This window comes from Pongo abelii, chromosome X (assembly GCF_028885655.2).
Source record: "Pongo abelii isolate AG06213 chromosome X, NHGRI_mPonAbe1-v2.0_pri, whole genome shotgun sequence".
Classification (NCBI taxonomy): domain Eukaryota; kingdom Metazoa; phylum Chordata; class Mammalia; order Primates; family Hominidae; genus Pongo; species Pongo abelii.
Window position 1 is genome coordinate 13,966,790 of NC_072008.2, and position 24,632 is coordinate 13,991,421.

Below are 24,632 nucleotides of genomic sequence, written 5' to 3' on the forward strand. Positions count from 1 at the left end.
CTAATTTTTTATAGAGATGGGGTTTTGCCATGTTGCCCAGGCTGGTCCCGAACTCCTGGGCTCAAGAGATCTGCCCACTTTGGCCTCCCAAAGTGCTGAAATTACAGATGTGAGCCACTGTACCCTGCCTCATCATGGATTTCTTAATAGTTATACCATAAGCTACATGGGTCTTTCAAAGTTTTACATTTGCAATGTTAATGTGGAACATGAATTGCCAGTGTATCATTATGCTGAAAGAAAAATCAAATTATTCTAACATCTGAGATTTTTTAAAAATCTGAAGGTTCATGTGATATGTTTTTACCAGTTTTACTTTTTTTATACATAAGTATGGCAGATGCTCTTCACTGTTTTCCAATATCTACTCACCCATCTTCTATGCTAATAATATTTTTAGCTGGCTGCCCAGCTAAAGATTACATTTTCCAGAGTCTTTTGAAGCTAGGTGTGATTCTATGACCAAGTTCCGGCCACTGGGATGTGAAAAGTGACAGATGCAACGTCCACAAAATGGCCTTTAAAGAAAAGGACCTGACCTCCCTTTTCTTCTTCCTATTAGCAGGGATGTGAAGGTGATGGCAGGAACTGCAGCAGCTGTCTTAGATCATGAAATGGAAGCCAAGTGTTGAGTATGATAGAATAAGACAGAGCCTAGGTCTCTGACCCCTTCGGGGAGGAGTGTCCCTGTGCCAGCTTGGACTTCCACATCAGAGGTATGGAAACTTCTGGCATGCTGAATAACATTTTGGGGGATTCTATTAGGGCAAACAAATGTATATCCTAGCTAATAGAGTGTAATGAAGTAATGAAATTATCTGTGTGTTTTATTAATAATTACAAAAGCACCCATACAACAAACTGTTCTTTCAAGCCACCTAGCAGCCAAAGATGCTCCCACTCTTCTTTTGGAAGTGCCTCCAGAGAGGATCAACAATTTATATTATTTTTACTGAATCCTAAAATGACAGACCTCTGGGGTGTCATCCTCCTTACTCATCAGATCTGGCCCAATTGATTGTCACTACTTTCCCCAGATCTAACCCACCAACAAAAGTGTGCCACAGCTGGGCACGGTGGCTCATGCCTGTAATCCCAGCACTTTGGAAGGCCAAGACAGGAGGATCAGTTGAGCCCAGGAGTTCAAGACCAGCCTGGGCAACATAGTGAGACCCCATCTCTACCAAAAATACAAAAATTAGCTGGGTGTGGTGGTGTGCCCTGTAGTTCCAGTTACGTGGGAGGATCGCTTGAGCTCAGGATTTGAGGCTGCAGAGAGCTGTGACTGCACCACTGTACTCCAGCCTGGGCAACAGAGCCAGACCCTGTCTGTAAAAAACGTGTAAAAAAAAAAAAAGGTGTGCCTGTGCCATCATTGGTGCCATTTTAAAATGAGCCACAAGTTCCCCTATTCCCTCTCCTGTACTGGCTGATGAAAACAGGTAGGAAAAATGGCATTCTCCATTCTCTCTCTCTCTCAGCAGGTCCCTTTGTGGTTATGAACACCAACACCCAAAAAACAAAATCAATCATGCCTTTAAATGACACTGACTGCACCCCCTCCATCAGGAGGAAGAGAGAAACACAGCTGGAGCCAGAATTCTTGGGCTTAAATACTGGCCTTACCACTCCCTAGCCATGTGACCTCAGCGGTCACATCTGTGATACAATGAGGATTACATTAGTTGATTCAGGTGAAACAGGACTTACACATAGTAAGGACTCAGTAAATTTTTTTGCGTGTATATATGTATCATGTATATGTACATATAATATGTATATATGTGTACAATGGTTGTTATATACACACCACATACTTGTATATGCATGTCTGCCTGCATGTTATATCTGCTATTTTATAATAGGTATGTATGTACATGTATATATGTATTACGCATATGTGTGTATATCCCTTCATTTCTTGACTGATATACACATTCTGATTTCTGTGAAAATCAAGTTCATTCATAAAAAGCGTCCTTTTGTCTCAAATTCAAAACTCTCTCAAAGCTCATTCTCTTGCATTTGGAACATGTCTAATAATTAAGTGCATCTGCCACTTAAACATCCCCTAAGAGGCTCTGAAAGGCTCGGACGGATTTTCAGCTGCTCTATCCAACCTCAGGAGGTATACAGCAGGAAGGGCGCCTGAGGCAGCAGTCTCTGGGCCTGCCTCATGAGGCTAGAGCTATAATTTTATTTTCTCAGAGACCAAGGGAGGTTGTCTGAGCCATCAAAAAAAGATGCCAACACAGAAATACACACACACTCTGCCAATGAAAGACTGCCATAAAGGCAGAGATGGATAAAAGAGAAGCTCACAGTGGAAGCAGTTCTCTTCCTACACTGTCCCCAAGTTTTTGGAATGGATATCTAAACAGAAAAAAACAACACAGAATTGTCATTGCTCACGTCTCCAAAGTAGGAGACTTTGGAGTCACCAATGGGGATACACAATGCAATTCAGGCTCAGATATATCTACATAAATTGTTATTCCCTGCTTATCTCAAATTTGAAGTGTGTTGGAAACCCCAGTCATCTGCAAAAGTCGTGTATAAAGACTCTCAGTGGTTAAAGGCAGCCACAAAGCCCAGCACCTTCCTCCTGAGGTAGAGCTGTTCCCAGGCACCCACTCCAAGCTATTGGATGGAAACTAATGCAGCATGTCTGCACTGCTTAAGTTTGTTTGAAAAGAACATGTATTAGTTTATTAATGTATGTGTGTGTGTGTGTGTGTGTGTGTAAGGAGGCTCCATCTTAAAAAATAAGGCAGCAGGTTGGCTAAAATGGGACTTCTGTGACAGCAGAGGAGAGATACAAATAGATCAAAACTTTCAAGTCCACTGTTATAAATTCAAGTGAAAAGCCAGTAGGCACATCTGCCTTGTAACTTCTGCTAGCTTAAGATGCCCCATATCACACCAAAGTACAATTCATCACTGTGCCCATGAAATATCAACAAACATGAGGCCAGGTCCAGTGGCTCATGCCTGTAATCCCAGCACTTTAGGAGGCTGAGACAGGCAGACAGCTTGAGCCCAAGAGTTCAAGATCAGCCTGGGCAACATGGCAAAACTCCATCTCTACAAAAAACACAAAAATTAGCCAGACGTGGTGGTGCACAACTGTGGTTCCAGCTACTTGGGAGGCTGAGGTGGGGGAATCGCTTGAGCCCAGGAGGCCGAGGTTGCAATGAGCCATAATCACTGCTACTGCACTCCAGCCTGGGCAACAGGGTGAGATCCTGTCTCAAAAAGAAAAGAAACATTCCACTAAGGTTGTTTCACTCTTAACTTGGCAAAAACACATGTAAACTATTTTTTAAATATTCAAAATCTTAAATGATAGAAATCTAAAATATCTTTAGTGCGCTAGAGCAATAACCTTCTGTTAGTTCTCCAAACAATTTACGTGATCAAGCCATTTGATGAAATGCCAGTTAAATGAGGAGTGAGTCACTGGACGGGAGCAAATTATGAACACAGGTTTTTACAGCAATCAAACTGTAGATATTTTTAAATCAAGTAAGCGCAGCCTGCCATTTTAAGTACAAAGTTACCATGGGAACAATAACATATACCTTGTCTCCTTGATCCTAAAGATAATGTCTGTAGGTAATAAATTTACAGATATAATTAAATGAAGCATCGTATCTGAGACTAAAATATGTGAGACTAGAATATGTCCACATTCAAACAATGACTTAATCCATTTTCAGGCTCCTGTGATGCTGTTATCAGGCTTCTGAAGAAGGAAGTACCAAGTAATGATAGTGTCTCATTACGGCATTATAGTTACTCATATCATTTATGGTTTATTCTGTGACACAACTCATGGTTTTAATCAGTTTCATTGCCATTCACTTCCATTTTCCTAACTGCATTAAACTATCAGTGGTAATTTGCTACATTCAGAAAATGCCCTTTCAAAAAGGCCAGATTCTTCCCAACTGAATACGTTTCAGCAGGATGTTCACTTGCAAAAGTAGCGACATTTAGATATAACTAAAATCTGAAAATTGTTAATACAGTCATTAAGATAGCCAGCTACTATGTAAAAGAGAAATGCATGTTACATATTCATATGTGGTAGATATGTAGACCAGTATTAGGACTATCCTGTCACCAGAAGAAAGTGCATTTTTGAACACAATAAAAATTGCTATTGTTTTGCTTATAACCCTTATAATTTTTCTGCCCAACAGACTGTGGGCTCTTCCTCAAGGACAAGGACTGTCTTATTCCTCACTGTAGCCCCTGCACTTGCAATTGCACTTGGGCAATGAACGTGCACAATGAAAGTTGGGAAGCTGGCTAGGAAAGCAAGCTATGCCTCAAATAATGCCTTTGATGGTATCAACAAAAGCAGCAACATCACAGCAAATAACTACCTTGGTCATTAAGAGCTTGGGTTTCAGCTGTGGCAGTCTTATTTTTCCCGAGGCATCACTGTAGCTGACTATGACAATCACAAAAGAGTAGATCTTTTCTGTAGCATTTATAGAGACATTTCCTCATGGGAATGAAAGCACAGAAAACTCCCAATTACCTGGGAAAGATGATATATAGTTGGGCAAATTTTCCTTTCTTTCTCACTTATTGTATTAGCCCATTCTCACACTGCTGTAAAGAAACACCCGAGATTCGGTAATTTATTTTAAAAAGAAGTTTAACTGGCTCATGGTTCTGCAGGCTGTACAGAAAGCATGATGCTGGCATCTGCTTGGCTTCTGGGGAGGCCTCGGGAAACTTACAATCATGGCAGAAGACAAAGGGGAAGCAGGCACGTCACACTGCCAGAGCAAGAGCAAGAGAGAGAGTGGGGAGGTGCCAAACACTTTTAAAAGATCAGAGCTCATGAGAACTCACTATCAGGAGGACAGTACCAAGGCAGATGGTGCTAAACCATTCATGACAAATCCACTCCCACAATCCTTCCACCAGGCAGCATTGCCAATGCTGGGGATTACATTTCCATATAAGATTTGGGCAGGGATACACATCCAAACTGTATGACTTACCCTCTTAACTCCCTTCATTTCCTTATTTGGAGAAATCTCTTCAACTTTAGGGAAGGGTCAATTGAGGCCAAAGTTTTCATCAGAGATTTCAAATATCGTTATACCAGCCCAACAGACATCACAAAGAGGGATTAGGCCAACAGTCTGGAGGTGGGATGGAAGGTAAGAAGAAGAGAGTTTCCTGACTGGCCAATATGTAGCTCTGACTTCTGTTTAATATTTTCAAGAACACACACCTGCTTTCAAATACAAAGATAATACTATAATAAACAGGGTTCTGATTTCTTGCTGTTTCATATTAGGATGAACTCAATTCTGGGAAACCAAGGTATGCATTTCTACATTCTTAATTTCACCCTCAAAGACCAACATTTTTATTTTAAATAATGTTCATGAATGTTTAACAGTTTTACATAAACAATGAAAAAATAAGACTTTCAAACAACCTGTAGTATGTGAGATTATATTGAATTTTTCTCACAAAGATGTTAAAGATGCACCAACTGAAAATTTATAGTAAGATAGAGATCCAAATATATTTAGGAATAAGTAAACTGTATAAACATAAGCAACTGACATTGAATAATTATCTGGAAATGACATTTTTACTGACTTCAACTAAATATATGGGTGAAAACTTTCCTGCAAATATCTATTACAATCAATTTTATACACCTATATTTAGTTACTGAGAAGCATTTATGAAATATAAATTAAATGACAGACTGAACATAGCCGAGAATTTCTCCCATGTCATCCTTAACAATTACCCGAACAGGAATACCATACGCCTGCAGAAAAGAGAACACACAGAAATCAATACTTACAGAGGAGAGAAACTGGGGGATGAGTCTTTGCTTCTCCAAAGGAGCTGTTGAAGGACAGCATCCTCTGGCTCTTAAGTATTTCGGAGAGAAACCCCAGGTCTAAAGCCAGAGTCCTTTGAAGACTGGTCAGAATGAGACTATAGCTACATCTGCAAAGTTTCAGAAGAAAAAGAGGCCAGGCGCAGGTGCTCAAGCCTGTAATCCCAGCACGTTGGGAGGCCGAGGCAGGTGGACCACTTGAGTTCAGGAGTTCGAGACCAGCCCGGCCAACATTGTGAAACCCCATCTCTACTAAAAATACAAAACTAACCAAGTGTGGTGGCACGCACCTATAATCCCAGCTAGCTACTCGGGAGGCTGAGGCAGGAGAATCACTTGAACTCAGGAGGCGGAGGTTGCAGTGAGCCAAGATTGGACCACTGCACTCCAGCCTGGGCAACAGAGTAAGCCTCTGTCTCAAAAAAAAAGAAAGAAAAAAAAAGAAAGAAAAATAGGCAATTTATTTGTCCTACTTCAATATCAGGCTGGAAACGGCCCTGGTAGGGGTGGTGGGGTTGTATTTAGATCACTACCTTCTTCTATTAAAACCACATGAAAATGCTATATTTGTACACCACAAAGGGTCAAATATTGTCTATTTCATAATCTGAACCTAACATCTTCACCAAGGATTGGGAAAGCCAGGGAAACATGATACGTAAACCAGCCATTGTACTATTCATTAGCAGCTCTTAGAAGAAAATAAAAAGATTAAACCTATTGCTTGAAATTAATGGGTAAGGCCAGGTGCAGTGGCTCACGCCTGTAATCCCAGCACTTTGGGAGGCCGAGGAGGGCAGATCACAAGGTCAGGAGATAGAGACCATCCTGGCTAACATGGTGAAACTCCGTCTCTACTAAAAATACAAAAAATTAGCCGGGCGTGGTGGCAGACGCCTGTAGTCCCAGCTACACGGGAGGCTGAGGCCTCCCAAGATCAGCGTGAACCCAGGAGGCAGAGCTTGCAGTGAGCCGAGATCGCACCACTATACTCCAGCCTGGGCGATAGAGCGAGACTCCGTCTCAAAAAAAAAAAAAGAAAAAGAAATTAATAGGTAAATGAAAAAAATAGTTCACTTCAATGTTTTATGCTTTTTTTGTTACATGAATATTTGAGAGTTTGCTAGAAAGAGGCTTAAATAGAAACTTTCAAGTACTATTTTCCAAAGCTAATTACAATTCAGTTTTATATCATATATGCTATCATCATTTATGTTTCATTATCATAAAGAATGCCTTGTAAGAGTTTAATGAATATCAACTGACTTACACAAGTAGGCCCACATTAGCAATAGTAATGAATGAAAACCAGGACTATATCTGTCTGCATCAGGAAAAGATTTGTCCTGAAAGATGCCCTTCAGAAAGTACCTCCTGAACTGGGCAACTCCTATCTATACTTGGGTCTCTTTATTTGCTGTCTAGAATTTTTTGCCCTATTCCAGCCCAAATCCCAAACCTTCCTACAGGTTATATGTTCTAAAGGTTTGCAATGATGGTCTTACACTACTTTAGTAGAAGAGTGGGGCTTAGCCCACAGGAGTTCTTGGCTTTGCCCAGGGAAGATTTCAAGGGCTAGCCAGAGGTAGAGGAAAAAACAGCTTTATTGACGAGGAGATGTTACAGCTCTGTGACTGCTCCTGTAGAGCAAGGCTACCCCATAGCCAGAGAGTAGCAGCTCAGAGCAGTTTTGCAATCACATTTATAACCCCCCCCCTTTTTTTTTTTTTTTTTAGACAGAGTCTTACTCTGTCGCCCAGGCTGGAGTGCCGTGGTGCAATCTCAGCTCACTGCAACCTCCGCCTTCCGAGTTCAAGCAGCAATTCTCCTGCCTCAGCCTCCTAAGTAGCTGGGATTACAGGCGTGTGCCACCATGTCCAGCTAATTTTTGTATTTTTAGTAGAGACGGGGTTTCGCCGTCTTGGTCAGGCTGGTCTCAAACTCCTGACCTCGTGATCCGCCTGCCTTGGCCTCCCAAAGTGCTGGGACTACAAGCGTGAGCCACCGTGCCCGACCTATACCCACTTTTAATAATATGGAGGTTAAGGGGTATTACATGCAGAAATTTCTAGGGAAGGGGTAGTACCTTTTAGGTCATCAGGTCATTGCCATGTAAAGGGGAGGTAATGCCCAGGTGTTGCCATGGCAATGGTAGGCTGACATGGCACACTAGTGGGCATGTCTTACAGAAAGCTGCTTCCACCCTGGCCCTGTTTTACCTAGTCCTCAATTTGGTCCAGCATCTGAGCCTGTCTCTGGAGTCGAGTCTCGCTTCCTACTTCACTTCAAAAGCTCAGCCTGCCTTAGTGTTTCTTAACCTCAGCACTCTTCACATTTGGGGCCTGATAACTCTTTGTTGAGGAGAGGCTGTCCTGTGCACTATAGGATGGTTAGCAGCAACCTTGGCCTCCACCCACTAGATGCCAGGAGCACCTCCCCATCCCCCGAATCTGTAACAACCAACGAGGTCTCCAGACATTGCCAACTGTCCCTTGAGGGGGACAGAATCTACCCTAGTTGAGAACCATGAGTCTAACTGACAAACTCTTCTTGAGGCAAAAAGAACCTCGCTGTTGCTTCTTAAGGAATCTGAAGTCTCAATTTCTCCCCAGTCCTTGACTTTCCAAACATTACCTGTAGGTACACGAGGGAGAGACTGCCAGGCAGAAAGCCCAACGCCTTCAAGCTTCCAACCAGGTTGACCTTTCGAATCAACAGCCCACTCTATGTCACAGCTACTTCACATATGAGTTTTTCTTTTTAATGATATGTCGCTTGTCATGTTGGGCTGAGGAAACTGCAATTCAATCACAGAGTAGAAATACCACCACTTTTACTCAAATCCCTAAATGCTAAAATAAGATAAAAAATAAAAAGAAACTTCACTTTCACATCCAAATTTAGACTTCAATTTTAAACTCTAGAGTTTCTACATTGAGAGACCACCCCCAAGACAGAAACATATGACAAAAGAAGTTAATTTTAAAAAGGGATTTTTTATGCCTGAGGCCTTTCAGGATTACACAAACCTAAGTGTACCTGGCTGGGTGCAGTGGCTCACGCCTGTAATCCCAGCACTTTGGGAGGTCGAGGCGGGCAGATCACCTGAGGTCAGGAGTTTGAGACCAGCCCGGCTAACATGGTGAAACCCCATTTCTACTAAAAATACAAGAAATTAGCCTGGTGTGGTGGCACGCACCTGTAATCTTAGCTACTTGGGAGGCTGAGGCAGGAGAATAGCTTGAACCCAGGAGGCAGAGGTTGCAATAAGCTCAGATCACGCCATTGCACTCCAGCTTGGACAACAAGAGTGAAACTCCGTCTCAGGGAAAAAAAAAAAAAAAAAACCTAAGCATACCTAAGTGTGCTGGCTAGTGGGGGATACCGCTGCCCAAGGACAGCAGGTGACATGTGGAAAACGTCCGGCAGTCCAGTTTAGTTGTAGCCATCATCAGCAGACAGGGAATGGCAGCACCCTGTGAAAAATCACATTTCCAAAGAGATGTTTTAGGAGAATCTACATTTGTGATTTTTGTTGCCCTTAAATAAATAAAAGTTTGAGGCCTTGTTGAGGAATAAGAATATTTCTGTGAAGTGATGGCTAACAGCCACACATATAATCTCATTTGACGGCTGAATAAACTGCTTTCCGGAATAAATCAAGCTCTTGCTACAGCCCAAGTGCTGGCCTCTTCTTCGCAGCGTAAGCAGCTATGTAAAATATGCCAGGAGAAGTTTTCCATTAAATGTCTTAGGGAAACTAGGTAATCTTGAATCGACCAAGGAAATTTCATTATCATGAATAACATCTCCAAACATGGAAGTAACATTTGAACAGAAGAGCTCCAATTAAATCTTTCCTGGGTTACTTTAGCCGCATTGCTCTAAGATAATAAAAACTGGCCTTTTTTCTTTCTCTTTCAACCAAGAATTTGCCTCTTGAATGTAAACTTGGTCTCTGTAATGGTGCACATCGGGTCATATTTTTCTTATAGAAGAAATCTGCATTTTAACATATTAAGGATTTTTATTTTCTTATGTTATGATATGGTGAAGGTTGGTTTAAGTAAAAATATCTCATTTCACTTTAGTTCACCCTCCAAGACTCCTCCCAGGCATTTTACCTCCACTGAGTGGCACTGTGGGTCCTCCACCTATGTTTTATCCGTAATGTTTTCCACATGGGATCATGACAGGTGTTACCTTGTTGACTATCCTCAATGAAGGCAGAGCGCCTTGAGGGCAGAAACTGTTACACGTCATCACTAGCCAACACAGAGTACAATTGCTACACAGCAGACTCATCTGCATATAACCTTAATTCACCTGCATGGGACCAAATCACTCACCGGGTGTGAAAATCATGACTTAACCATCCTTCTATTACAAGCTTAGCACTCAGTCTAACAAGTATTTGGTGAATGGATAAAATCGATCCTTTATTTTTTATTCTTTTTTGAGACAAGGTCTCACTCTGTCGCCCAGGCTGGAGTGCAGTGGCACAATCATGGCTCACTGCAGCCTTGATCTACTAGGCTCAAGCAATTCTCTCACCTCAGCCTCCTGAGTAACTGGGACTAAAGGTTCGTATCACCAGCCAGGCTAATTTTTAAAATTTAGTTTAATAGAAACGGGCCTTACCATGTTTCCTAGGCTGGTCTCAAACTGCTAGGCTCAAGCAATCCTCCCACCTCGGCCTCTCGAAGTGCTGGGATCAGGAGTGAGCCTTCATGCCCGGCCACAACCACCTTCAATGGAAGGATATTCTAATATCTAACTCAAACTCTGTTTCCTCTTTTCTTGTATTCTGCATAAATATCTAAACAACAGGATCCCATCTTCAGGACTCCTGTGGACTTTGATGAGGTCCCTTCTTAGCTAAATTGTGAACTCTATCACTGTTTGGAAGTTTTAACATTCAACATGTGACTCCCAGGACTCATGGGCTCCCTGCTCTTGGAGAAAATATCAGGTAAGCAAAATTAATTTTGGTATGTTACCCACTAGCTTTGTCTTCCACTGGCAAACAGATTTTATTCTTGAACTAGTAGAACAACTGATTTGACTTCTCATTCTGCATCAATATGACAATGAAATCAATATCTTTCATGAAAATACTACTAGTTGGAAAATACAGCACAAGCAAGCAGCTAAAACTCAGCTTAGAAACTGAGTTTTCCCTCAGTGATGATGGATTCTGTTCTCTTCCAGGAAGAGATGAAATTCTATTCAAAGGATGCAGCCCATGATGCATCCCATACGTTTGCTGCTCAGCAGGTTCTGGGACATAGTCACAGAGCTACCATATACAGCTCTTATGACCAGGCTGGTATGTGATAACTCAGAATCAGCTTCCCTTCACAGTTTCTATGCTAATCTGAACAAGTTTGTCCATCCAGCTGGACTTTCAGAAGTCACAGGTCTATGGAAGGGAACCATGGCATTGCATGGAATTAGATTTAATCCTAATTGCTTTACTTTTTTTATTTTTTAGAAACAGAGTGTCATTCTGTCACCCAGGCTGGAGTGCAATGGCATGTTCATAGTTCACTGTAACCTTAAAGTCCTCAGCTCAAGCAATCCTCCCACCTCTGTTTCCCAAGTAGCTGGAACTACAGGCAGGCGCCAGCATGTCTGGCTTTTTTTTTTTTTTTTGGAGAGATAGGGTCTCGCTATGTTGCCCAAACTCCTGGCACCAAGTGATCCTCCTGCCTTGGCCTCCCAAAGCACTGGGATTACCTTACATTTTACCTTTAAAAAATGCCACAAAAACTATGAGGGACCTTGAAATAAAATTTTTAAAGGTATGCAAAAACATTATCTTGGGGTACAAAAGAAAATCTAAATGTATGAAGAGATATACCATATACACAAATGAAAGACTTAATATAGTAAATACATTGACTATCATGAAATTATTCTGGCCAGGCGCCGTGGCTCACACCTCTAATCCCAGCACTTTGGGAGACTGAGGCAGGTGGATCACGAGGTCAGGAGATTGAGACCATCCTGGCTAACATGGTGAAACCCCATCTCTACTAAAAATACAAAAACATTAGCCAGGCGTGGTGGCGGGCGCCTGTAGTCCCAGCTACTCAGGAGGCTGAGGAAGGAGAATGGCGTGAACCCGGGAGGCGGAGCTTGCAGTGAGCCCAGATTGCGCCACTGCACTCCAGCCTGGGTGACACAGAGCGAGACTCCGTCTCAAAAAAAAAAAAAAAAAAAAAAAGCAGAGGATCAAGAATAGGTCACTTTTAAAGAAGAGCAAAAGGGGAAAATTTCTTCTAAGAAATAGCCAGGCTTATTCTAAATCTATAGTAATGAAGACAGTGTAATAATAGCACAGAGATACCAAAACAGATCAAGGAACAGAATGAAGTCCATAGATGTACTCACACATATAGTAAGGAAGTACAGATATAGATATTATCGGGGGGAAAGAGTGAATTATTAAGTACATGGTATTTCTGTATAGGAAATAAACAATTTTTAAAAATAGCTTTCTATCTAAAACTATACCAAAAAATAGAATCCCAATGGAATACAGGCTGAAAAGTGAAAAGCGTGATTTTAGAAAAACTTTCTTTTAGAAAATACTGAGGATTAGAAGAACATTTTCATGACTTTGGGGATAGAAACAATTTTAAAACAAGGCAAAGATAAAAAGCACAAGTCATAAAAAATTAAAGGAAAAGATTGATAATTAGGACTTTATTATAATAAAAAAGATTTAGTACAACAAAAGATGTACTCAACAAAGTTAAAAGATAAGCCATAGAGAGGAAGATGATATTGAAAACACATTTTAACTAAGGATTAGTACATAGAAGGCATAAAGAACTACTACAAATCAAGACAAATACAAATAAGGATCTAAATGGAAGAGAAAACCCAAATGGACAATAACCTACAAAAAACTTTCAACCTCTCTAGAGAAATTCAACATAAAAAAAAAACAATGAAATAGCACTTCATACCTATCAGCTATTTGAAAAAATAATGTGACAATAGCAAATGCTGGTAAAGATACAGAGAAGCTGGAATGCTCATTCACTCCTGGTGAGAGTATAAATTGATACCACCACTTGAGAAGCAGTGGTAACACCATACGATTTAAAGCTAGTTCGGTGTGGTGACAAAGCATTCATTTTGCTGACTGCATCATTTACTCTGGTTAAGAAGATGAGAAAGTTCCTCACTGAAGGAACATAGGCAAAGTATTATTGTCTAAGTCCAAACAAACGAGAAGAAAAGTCAACTGGCAAACCACAATTTCCTATGTAGTTCCATTTTCAGAATGAAAACCAGAAATCATCCCAGGCCTTTGGGCCTTTGTCCACACCTCTACTCCATTTGGAATATCCACTAGCCAAAGATTCACTAACTACTGTTAATTCAAACAATTCCTAAAATTTCACCTTCTGCAGGAAACTAATTGGGAGGAGGCAGGCCTCAACATCTATTACATCCTTAAGTCCTGAAGTTAGCAAGCATTCACGTTGCTCAAATCCTGAATAAGTATGCAACACTTACAGCTTTGTCTTCCTTCACAACTCCTCAAAATGTACTTTCCATTTCTGAAGGGGATAATGGGCACACTTTATTTTTCTAATCTCTCCAGCTGTATACATGTTTTCATGTATCTATCTCATCTTACATCAAGGATTTTCAAAGTCCTTCTCACAGCTGCTGTGTCAATGCTTTCCACTTAAAATAAAGGATAGGAACCAATGATATGTGTACTTCCTAGTACGGTTCTACACACGAAAGCATTTAATAAATGCTTTTAACCATAATGATTTAGAAGCAGATCTCTTTTCCAGACAGAAAACATCCTCCTGTTTCAAAATAATGTTATCAAATGTTGAGCAAGACACACCAGTCACAAGAGCTCATACTGTATTATTCCATTTATATAAAGTGCAAAGCTCTGCTGACAGAAATTAGGGGTGATTAGCCTTGATCGGGTATATCTGTAAGGCAGCCTGAGGAGGCTTCTAAGGGGCTGGTAATGTTCTGCTTATTAATCTAACTGCTGGTTACATTTATAAAAACTTATTAAGCTGTACACTTATGATTTACCCACTTTTCATGTATACATATTATACTTCAATAACAATTTTTAATGATTTTATAATATTTGTGCCTCTTACAAAACATCTAAAAATATTTGCGACATCATATAATAGAGCTCAAAACAGTTTTTAGTAAACCGGTACAGTGGCTTCGCAAAATGGTAATAATTCATAGGATGGAAATTCATCCCTTTAAGGTCCCAAATTCTTTTTAATTACCATGGAAACTGTCAGAATATGCCAAATGAGAAAACAAAAAGGAAAATATAAAGTACTGCATCAAATCACGTTATCTTAAGAGCTTGACTTACATTGCTAATTACGTTTCCATTCTTTGCCCATTGTGTGAAGGAACAGATGCCTGAATTTAAGCGCCCATCTTAAAATCCACCATTTAAACATTCTTTTCAGGAAGACATTGTGAAACATTTCTAAATCTAAAACAGCGACCCAATGCACATACAATATAGCAGGTTTTCTAGGCTCCTTCTGACCCTCGCTTCTAATGTTCTTGTTCTTTTTACGCTGGAACTATTTTGCAAGTATGGTCAGATGTCTCAGAAAACACTGACTTATAGTCTCCATTTGCAGGGAGGAGTCTAGGTTGTGGGGGCTGGGATGTAGGAATGGCAGAGATCAATGGCTATAGAAAACGGATCTCTAAACAAGGGTGAAATCTGTCCGTTCTCTTCCAACTCCTGCATCTCTCAAACACATGAACAAATGTAATGAAGACATGACTAAGGATGGAACGTTCAGGAAGGTTGCCTTAAGGGCTTAATCTGGGTAGATTTGATTACAGCTAAGAAGATGAATTCTAAATTTGGAAAGGCCATCAAGGTAACTAAGGATGTGACTAGATCCTTCATGTCTTTCCACTTAATGAGAACAAAAGATAATGAAAACTATTTTAGTAAGCAAAAGGATCTTCACAGATTCAGTCCTTTTAGAGATAAGGTGCACTAATCATTAGAAGAAGTTACCAAGGAAAGCCAGGCACACTATTTCCCCAGGAGGTTGGCCTCATTATCGAGATGGTTTAGGCACCATTTTACTCCAAGCAAGAATGACTTAGGTGGTCTGCAAAGCTCCACATTATATCTCCAGATTCTCTGATGACGTAAGAAAAAGATTAAAAAAAAAAAACAAAAAACTTCCTTCAACTAAAAAAAAACAAGCATTCCTTTTGGAAGGAAAAACCTTTTAAACAAGAAATCCTCCCATTCTGCAGATGTGCTCAACCAAGTTCTCAACAATGCTACTACTCAGATTTTATGATACTGTGAGAAACAAAAGGTTTTCAATCCCTCTTACCCTTTAAGTAGTGGTTATCAATATGGTGCTCCCCTCCTCCCTCCCTGGGTTATCTGGCAATGTCTGGAGACATTTTTGGTTGTTACAACTAGAGGACTGTTACAACATGTAGTATGTAGAGAACACAGATGCTGCAAAACACTCTACAATGCGCAGGACAGCCCTCATACTCCCCCAACAAAGAATCATCCAGCCCAAAATGTCAATAGTGCTGAGGTTGAGAAACCCTGCTCTAAAAGTATACTTAGAAGGGAAGAAAAAAGGACTTCTTTTATTTTAGTATCTATCTCCGGTTGGTCCAAAGAAGAAAATAGAATTTAACAGTCCTACAAAAACTAAACAAATAAATACCTGAGCAAATACTAAGCTCAACTCAAGATCTACTCTAACTCAAGATTGTTTATAATAGATCTTGTTATACCAAGTTCAAATATACTGAATTATATACAGCCATTAAGAGTAAAATTCCAAAGATCAGGTTTAAATACTTTTTCTTTTGGCAGATTTTATTTTTTTCTAACCAAGTAAGCAATTCTTACTTTTAGACACTTAAATTCTATTTTTGATTACTAGAAAATGTACTCCTTTTTCATTAAGTGGTCAACTTACCTATCAGATATAATTATTACATGTAAGTATCAAGCTATTAAAATAAATTTTAGAAATATTGATCAAGAAAAATAATGAGAATACCAATTACCTACATCACTAGAAATGAACAAGGGAGGCCGGGCACGGTGGCTCACACCTATAATACCAGCACTTTGGGAGGCCAAGGCGGGCGGATCACAAGGTCAGGAGATCGAGACCACCCTGGCTAACACGGTGAAACCCCGTCTCTACTAAAAATACAAAAAATTAGCCAGGCGTGGTGGTGGGCACCTGTAGTCCCAGCTACTCAAGAGACTGAGGCAGGAGAATGGCATGAACCCGGGAGGTGAAGCTTGCAGTGAGCTGAGATCGTGCCACTGCACTCCAGCCTGGGCAACAGAGCGAGACTCCGTCTCAAAAAAAAAAAAAAAAAGAAATGAACAAGGGAACATCACTACAGATACTATAGATAACAGGATTAAACAGATAATACAAAATATTATGAACAACTTTATGCCAACAAATAACTTAGATAAAATGCACAAAGCCCTTGAAAACCACAATTTACCAAAATTGAAACAAAGAGAAAGTCTGAATAGTCCTCTGCTAAAGAAATACACTTCATAACTTAAACATTTCTACAAAGAAAACTCCAGACCCAACTGGCTTCACTGGTAAATTCTTGCAAATATTTAAGAAAAAAAAAATGGCGGGCACAGTGGCTCACACCTGTAATCCCAGCACTTTGGGAGGCTGAGGTGGGCAGATCACCTGAGGTCAGTAGCTCAAGACCAGCCTGGCCAACATGGTGAAATCTGTATCTACTAAAAATACAAAAAATTAGCCAGGCATGGTGGTGCATACCTGTAATCCCAGTTACTTTGGAGGCTGAGACAGGAGAATCGCTTGGACCCAAGAGGCTGAGGTTGCAGTGAGCTGAGATCGCACCATTGCACTTCAGCCTGGGTGACAGAATTAGACTGTCTCAAAAAAACAAAAACAAAACAACAACAAATCCCACTTTTAAAATTAGTAATCCATCACGCCTGTAATCCCAGCACTTTGGGAGGCCAAGGCGGGCGGATCACAAGGTCAGGCTAACATGGTGAAACCCCATCTCTACTAAAAATACAAAAAATTAGCCGGGCGTGGTGGCGGGCGCCTGTCGTCCCAGCTACTCCGGAGGCTGAGGCGAGAGAATGGCGTGAACTCAGGAGGCAGAGCTTGCAGTAAGCCGAGATCACACCACTGCACTCCAGCCTGGGCTACAGAGCGAGACTCCTTCTCAAAAAAAAAAAAAAAAAGAAAGAGAAAAAAGTAAATAAAATTAATAATCGAGTAAATAAATATACATGGAAGTTGGTTCTGTTCCAATCCTCAACCCCTCTGGAGTCACACCAAAGATCACCGCAATATCTTTCCATCCCAGAAAGCTAATACTTCCCTTCCTTCTTTCAAGAGGGATGAGACAATGGACTAGATTTAAATATTTTTGTAAGATTCATTTATATGTGTCCATTTGTAATCAACTAAAATTCATTACTCCCATCTGGCTTTCAGTTCCCTGACCAAATCGTATTTCCTACTCTCTCCCATACCTACTCTCTGCTATGGCCAGGCCAGTTTCTTCAGAATTCCCCCAACAAACCTTGCTCACTCCTACCTGTTTCATGGGTTATCCCAATCCCTTCCACCCTTCTCAACACTCCTCAAATCTAAGTCACCACTGGAAACTTCATATAAGCCACAAGGTTTTACCTTTATCAGAACTCCTTCTAAACTTTTATCTGGAATTTTATAGTTAGACACAAATGATTCTCTCAGTGGGTTTCTTTTATCCCCTTGGGGAGACTGTCATTTCCCTCCAGCTGCCATGCACCTGCTTAAAATCCCTTCCTGATTCTCTGTGACCAACAGGCTAACGACCAAGTTATCTCCTGGTACTTTACAATCTGGCCTCAGCTCTCCCCACTCCCCCACATTGAGGCCATTCCCAACTCAACATACCCACACAGCAGCCTCTGCCACGGCTCCTGCTTTTATACATTTGTATCCAGGGCCTGGACCATCCTCTCCCAGACACCTGGACACCCTGACCCCCATCTTCCTGCTCATCCTTGAAGACTCTCAGATTTAAAGTAACTGCCTCCCTAGGGAATCCCTCTTTGAAATACCACCTCTCCCCTTTTTTCCTCAGACAGATATTCTTTTTCCTACAGGATCTTGTACTTTTATTACAGTTGTTTATCTGCCTTTCAGAAATGACTGTGGTTATTTGAGAACAGAGTCTTGTTTATTTTCTGCTTCAAGACTTAGCACAGTACTTGGCTCATCTGAACAGGACTCTGTGAATGCTTGCTGAGTGAGCAGCTGTCCAATATTCTCGAGAGCCCCATGGTGATGGACATGTGACAGGAATTCAAAGGCTTAGAGACTGGCACATGCTAGTTGCATGATATTGTGGTAGGTACTCGTTTAACCCTAATACACACGGTGAGGATGGAAACACAAAGCTGCCATTGCCTTTTAATCCTCAGGGCAATAATGAGTTTCACGGAAACAAAGCCTTCAACCCCAATCTTTCCAGAACTTCAAAAACCTGATGAGAAGGAAGTACTTTTCACCAGAGAAAGAAAAGTATTTTATAGCAGCAGAAGAAAAAAAGCTCAAGGCAAAAAAAAAACCTAATGAAAGAACATCCAAACTGCTCTTTCAATTGTTTTTGTGTCTGTGTGCCTGGCAGCAATCAAATTACTTCTAAAGCAACTTCAAGCTCTGAAATTGTTATTCTGTGATAAAAGTATTAATATTATTAAAGAACAATAATTTATGTAATTTACCCTATTTAATTTAGCATAGTTTACCAGAGTTTGCAGTACATCAATGTTAATTTAAATACCTTGAAATCTATAATTTTAATGTTGATAGATCTTAATAAAATGCATATGAATCCTCATTTTTAAACAAATATTTGTGGAACACCTACAATATGCCAATCATTCCAATGAACACCGGGGTATAACAATGAATGAAACGATGTCTGCTCTTGACAAATTTGGTATTTGAACAGAAAGAAGTATATTAAAAACACTAACAAGCCAGTCATCATGTTAAAATTATTAAATGAATGATGATGGCTCAAAATATACCAGATGCTCTCTTACCAATGTTTACCTAAAGGACCCCACCCATTTACCCCATATGCTCCATTCTTTTTCTAAACCATACTCATCATTGTCCAGAACTTGGGTTGTAGGCTCTTTTGCAATATATCTATGTACTGCTTCTCCCCCCAGTAGTGTACTTAAGAAGAGTCAGTGGTGTTTGTTCCCAAACCTGTTTACGCCAGTTGTACTTGTTACTAGAATTATGAAACTTAATTCAATATTACATAAACTAATAAAATAGGAGTGCCAAAAGAGAGTTTTTTCCTTTCTTTGAAAACCAGGTTGATTACTTTGGAGAGTCTTAACAAAAATGAGTCACTTGAGAAAATAGTTGCAAAAGTAAGTACAGGCAAATTTAAAGGTTTAAGGGGAGTGGAGTAGGTGATATAAAGGGATTCTGCCTAGAGATTGGTTCCCAATGCCTTTAGGTTTTCATTCTACTTTAATGTAAGAATCTGAAGCTGAAAATCAGAAGCCAATGAATTTTGGCTGTGATTTAATGTAAGAAAGACTTCTAGGAACTCCAATCAGGTCCTTGCACTCAAAGCAAAGGCCTTGACTCTACAATAAAATATCAGCAAATTAATGTTTAAAGTTAAACAAAATGTTTAGGCTACATATGTGGCATGTTTTATGATTCATCCCTTTGGCATTTTCAATAAACCATCCAGCTGCTTGGTCCTGGATGTAGCAGATAAGGGTTTTCTCCAAGAAGCCCTTGGAGAAGCCAGGTGGTTTGGTCAACAGCTTTCGTTAAAGCAAAAATATAATAAAGAATTAATGACTTCTTGTTTGTCACAAACGGTACTCCCTGGTATTCGACTATGAGGTTTACTCAAAATGTCGGTTTGTGTCCCGATATTAAAAGGGAGCTCTCTCCAAGATCCAAGGGTGGGCTCCTTACTAGATCTTTAGACTCAGAGGGAGGGAAGCTAGCATATTCTGGGATCACTTCCTGCCCAGTTATTCAGAAGGATTCCATTCCTTTTTGTCTCCCACTGCATCTGAATTCCTGAGCAAGCTTCCAGAACCAAGCATTGCATTATGGGTCTTCAGCGTGCTTCTTTCTGAGTGCAGCCTCTGAGGGTGGCTTGAGCCTGGATGTCGGGGAAGAAAGGGATTTAAGGAGAAGAAGTCAGGAGAAGCCAAAGCTGGGAGTGTTAAAGAGGGAGAACATTATAGCTTCCTCCACCAGTTCCCTTGGAGAAGGGCCAATCATACTGGAAGCATGCACATCAAAGATGCCAGCATTTAACCCAACTACAGATGACACTTCTGATACTGGCTTCATGCATTCAAGTAGTGTTTAGACCATCAGGGAGCTGTTTTCTCGTGTTTTTCAAGCATAACATTACTCTCTCATTTCTTTTTTTCTAAATTACATATTGGTTGACCTGTAAAGACCCAAAGAAATAATTTCATCAAATTCTTTTATTTTATAGTCAACTAAAATTAAGAAGAGAAAATGATTTACCCAAGATCACACAGCAAACTAGTGGGCAAGCTGGGGCAGGCACCAGGGCCTCTCTGCTTAACAGCCTTCTTTGCTTCCTGGCTCCAGGAACCAGGAGCATAGCATGAGCACCCCCTGGGAGCTTGTTACAAATGCAGAAACTCAGGCCCCACCCAGGCCCACTGAATCAGACACTGCTTTTTTAACAAGATCATTAGATGATCTGTACACATATTAAAAAGAACTGCTCTAGACCAAAATTTTTAAAATGCTATTTAGTGAAATTATTGACATTTAAATACATAATCCTTATAAAAACTTCCTTACCACAAAATGGGTTGAAACAATTATTTCAATATTTTGTTGTATCTGATCATTTCGTATACAGTTTCCATTTAAAATTATAGGCAATTGGCCACTCACAGTGGCTCACGCCTGTAATCCCAGCACTTTGGGAAGCAGAGGAGGGAGGATCACTTGAGGCCAGGAGTTTGAGACCAGTTTGGGCACCATAGCAATACCCTATCTCTACAAAAAAAAAAAAAAAATGTAAAGCTTAATCGGGCATGGTGACACACGCCTGTAGTCCCAGCTACTTGGGAGGCTGAGGTGGGACGACTGCTTCAGCCCAGGAGTTCCAGGCCACAGTGAGTTATTACATCAGGCCACTGCAGTACAGCATGGACAGAGTGAGACCCTGTCTCCAAAAGATAAATAAAAATAAAAAAATTATAGGCAAAGAAACAAAATCCACATTTCTCTCTGGATACATAAGCCATATTAAAGCAGCTTGGATATTCCACAAATGCCTTATAAGAGGTTATTACATGGAATTCACTTAATTGCTATGCCTTCAGGCCTATGAACAAGGTAACAGAATCAAAATTCTGTTGGGCAATGCAAGTTCCTATCAGATAAAACCAGAGTTAACACTGAAGGATGTGTGTGTCTGTGTGTTGTGTGTGTGCACTCTCACTCACCTTCAGAATATGTGCAGCCAAACATGGAACCCTTCAGCCAGAGAAATAATTAGTTTCAACACACTCATTTAGGTAGCGTACTGCATACACAATACAGCAACATCTCATTGAGCAAAACAACCAAAGTTACTGAACAGTCAAATACACTTCAAACATCAATTGGCTCATTCCATTTACCTGAACCCTCCAGAAGAGGCAAATCCATAGAGACAGAAAGTAGGTTAGTGGTTGCCAGGGGCTGGGGGGAGAAGAGAATGAGGAGTGACTGCTAAATGGGTACAAGATTTCTTTTTGGGGTTGATGACAATGTTCTAACGTTAGATAGTAGTGATGGCTGCACAAATCTGAATATACTGAAGACCACTGACTTGTATACTTAAACGTGTGAATTGTATGATATGTGAATTACATCTTAAGGCTATAAAAAAACTGGCTTAACAATTAAAAACCCATGTTTTCTTTCAAGATGTAATGAAAAGTGAAATTATACATATCACCACTACTCATTATTTTATTTTTAGGTTAAAGATTGTAAATACCTTAAAATTTGAGTCTGAAGGCACTTTTATTTCTACAAACCTCATTTATTTTACCAGTAAATTAACTGATCCTGGTTAAGGAACTGATTGTATTAAGAACCAAAGTCCCGACTTAATGGGCCAATGGTCAGAATTTTCCCAACGTTAAATCATTTCAATTAAAACATTCATAAGAGGATGTACGGTAATTAAAAACATCTGGAAAAATAAAACCAGTTCATGGCCCTGTGGTGTATTTACAAAGAGTCTACCAAAGGAAATCAGTATGTTTCCTTTTTTACACGAAGGGAACTTTCTTTTTAATGTAAAAACTAAAACCAAAACCAAGGATACTGCCAGAACCAGTGAAGTATGCACAAATTAACATAAATTGGCAATTGAAATGTGGAGCCAACAATTGTCCAAAACACAAAGTACTTCCTTAAGAACAGGTCCCTGTCTCGGGCCTTTGCTTCATGAGAAATGCACCCAACTCCACACCTATTTAAAAATGAAGCCCACCCTACCCCTAAATCAGTCCAAAGTATGGTGAAAGCTATTCTGAAGAAGGTCCCCGTGTGATAATTCCACGTACAAATCCAAATGCCTAGCGTTAAATTAAAATAACGATTTCAGAAAAAGTAGTTGATGCTTTCCTCAATACCACACTTGTTCGTAACTGTAACATCTTTGGTGGCAATTATCACCAAAGTGATCACAGGCTGAGTAGCAGTCATCCTCTGAGCCTCATTTTGTGTATGAGCCTCATTTAAAACGGAGGTTGAATGGTTTGACTGCTCACATGGGGGACATTAAGAGAAGTAGGAACCTGAGTTACAGGCCACTCGATTCTGCCCTTTCTAGAAGGATCTTATGCTAGTTCTTGCCTAACTTTTTAGAAAGAAATTTTCCTGTTGGATTTGGTGGGCCTTACCTCCTTTCATATTTTGATCACCTAGTAAATTTTTTAAAAATGTAAACTAGAAAATTATTTGAGCTTCCTTTGAAATGCAAAAAAGTGCCCCCTTTACTCCTCACCAAAATTTTAATCAGTACAAAATTATCGCCCCCCCTACACACAATAGCAGAGATAATGTGAAAGAGGGGGATAAATGATTAGGGGAAGGGGAGGAGCGAGCAAGCAATTCCCAAGCCCTCACCAGTAACTCGCAATGGTTAAACCCACTGATGTCCTCGTTAGGAATGCTCTTCATAGTCTTTGTGGCTTGTGGCTGGAGTCTGTCACTAGAGAAAGATAACGGAGCAGGAAGAGAAAAACCCTTTCCCAAGCACAGCTGTCACACGTTTTCAGGAGTGCTGCGGAATGAGTTTTCCTCCCAATACAGAGTCCTCACTTAACGACATGCTGCTGACGGCAGCATTTCAAGGTGTTAGGAAGTGACAAAAAGAATTCTACAGCCGCCTTACACCAGCCTCAGGCCAGGTTGGAGATTTCAGATTTTCACCCTCCGGAGCTGAGCCTTTTGCCGTTGCTAGTCGTTCCCCCGTTGCATTGGAACCCGCTCAGCACCCCGTCTCCACCTGAGCCCGGGCCGCATTTTGATAGTTGGAACAAGGGACAAAGAGGAGAGACTCAGCCTCCTTCCCATGCTGTCCCTCTCTCCTGCCACTTTCCTGGTTTCAAGGGTGATGGTTTCGAAATGAGCTCCCGGAAGACCCCAGGCTTGGGGAACCGGGTGTTTGTTTCGCGCGGGCTTAAGGAGAACAGAACCACGGCAGGGCGGGGCAGGGCAGGACTGGACTGGGAGCTCGGGCGACAGGGAGAGCGTCCCGGGAAACGGGCAAGAAGCTACTCTCTACTGGCTCCTTAAAATAAAGCACTAGCCCGGGACGCGCCGTCTGTTCTCTCTGCAACCCCTCCCGGGGACCCAGCTCTTAGGCTCCCGCGAGCCGCACGTGCGGGGGTGCAGCCTGGCCGCAGCCGGAGTGGGGACCACCCCCCACAGGATACAACAGGGAGGCGCACCTGGGCGTTCCGGACACCTGCGCCGCGCCCCTCCCACCTCCAGCGTCCCGGCTTCGTCGCGGAGGTGGCCGAGGAGGCGCCACCTGAGCGGGGGGAGGGGCGGGACCCTCGGAAGGGCGCGCCCTCCCGGGGCGGGGGCGTGAGACCGTGGCCGTGGCGCGGAGCCAGCGCGCTCGCTTACCCATGGCTGGAGACTGGCGGGAGGGGTGCGGGCTGCGGGCGTTCGGGCTCCCCGGGGACGGGCAGAGCCGGTGGCACAAGTTTGCAGGTCTCGCGGGCACGTGCGCTGACCGGGCTCCTGCGGGCTGCGCTGCGCTGCGCGGGGCTGGCCGCTGGCTCCTAGCTCCTGGCCGGGGTGGGAGCGCGGCGCGGCTCCGCCTGCACTGGGGGCCGGCCGCGCGGAGAGGGGCCCTGACGTCAGCGCCGGGGGCTTTGTGCGCCCGGAGCTAGGGCCCGATTGGGGGCAGCGGGCGCGCGGAGTCTGCAGGCAAAGCTCGCGGCTTCCTCTGGGACCCCCGGGCGAGCGCCAAGGGGCGCGGGAACCGGAAAAGCCAGCGAGGGGGATGGGTGGAGAGGGGAGTGGGCTTCTAGGATCGCGGAGGCGGCGATCCGCGTCCCACATGAAAACTATTAAGGCCTGGGGAGGTTGGGGGGAGCGGG

The 24,632-nt window shown here is 41.8% G+C and overlaps 1 protein-coding gene across 1 annotated transcript in view; it reads right to left on the reverse strand.

The window, feature by feature from the left end:
* Positions 1–24,286, reverse strand: part of GPM6B (glycoprotein M6B) — a gene marked incomplete at its 5' end in the record, with an annotated part of 165,815 nt that extends 141,529 nt beyond the window's left edge. Inside the window, 1 exon segment of the mRNA NM_001135409.1 lies at positions 24,154–24,286. Coding sequence (NP_001128881.1) covers positions 24,154–24,157 — 4 coding nt within the window.
* Positions 24,287–24,632: the final 346 nt, after the last annotated feature.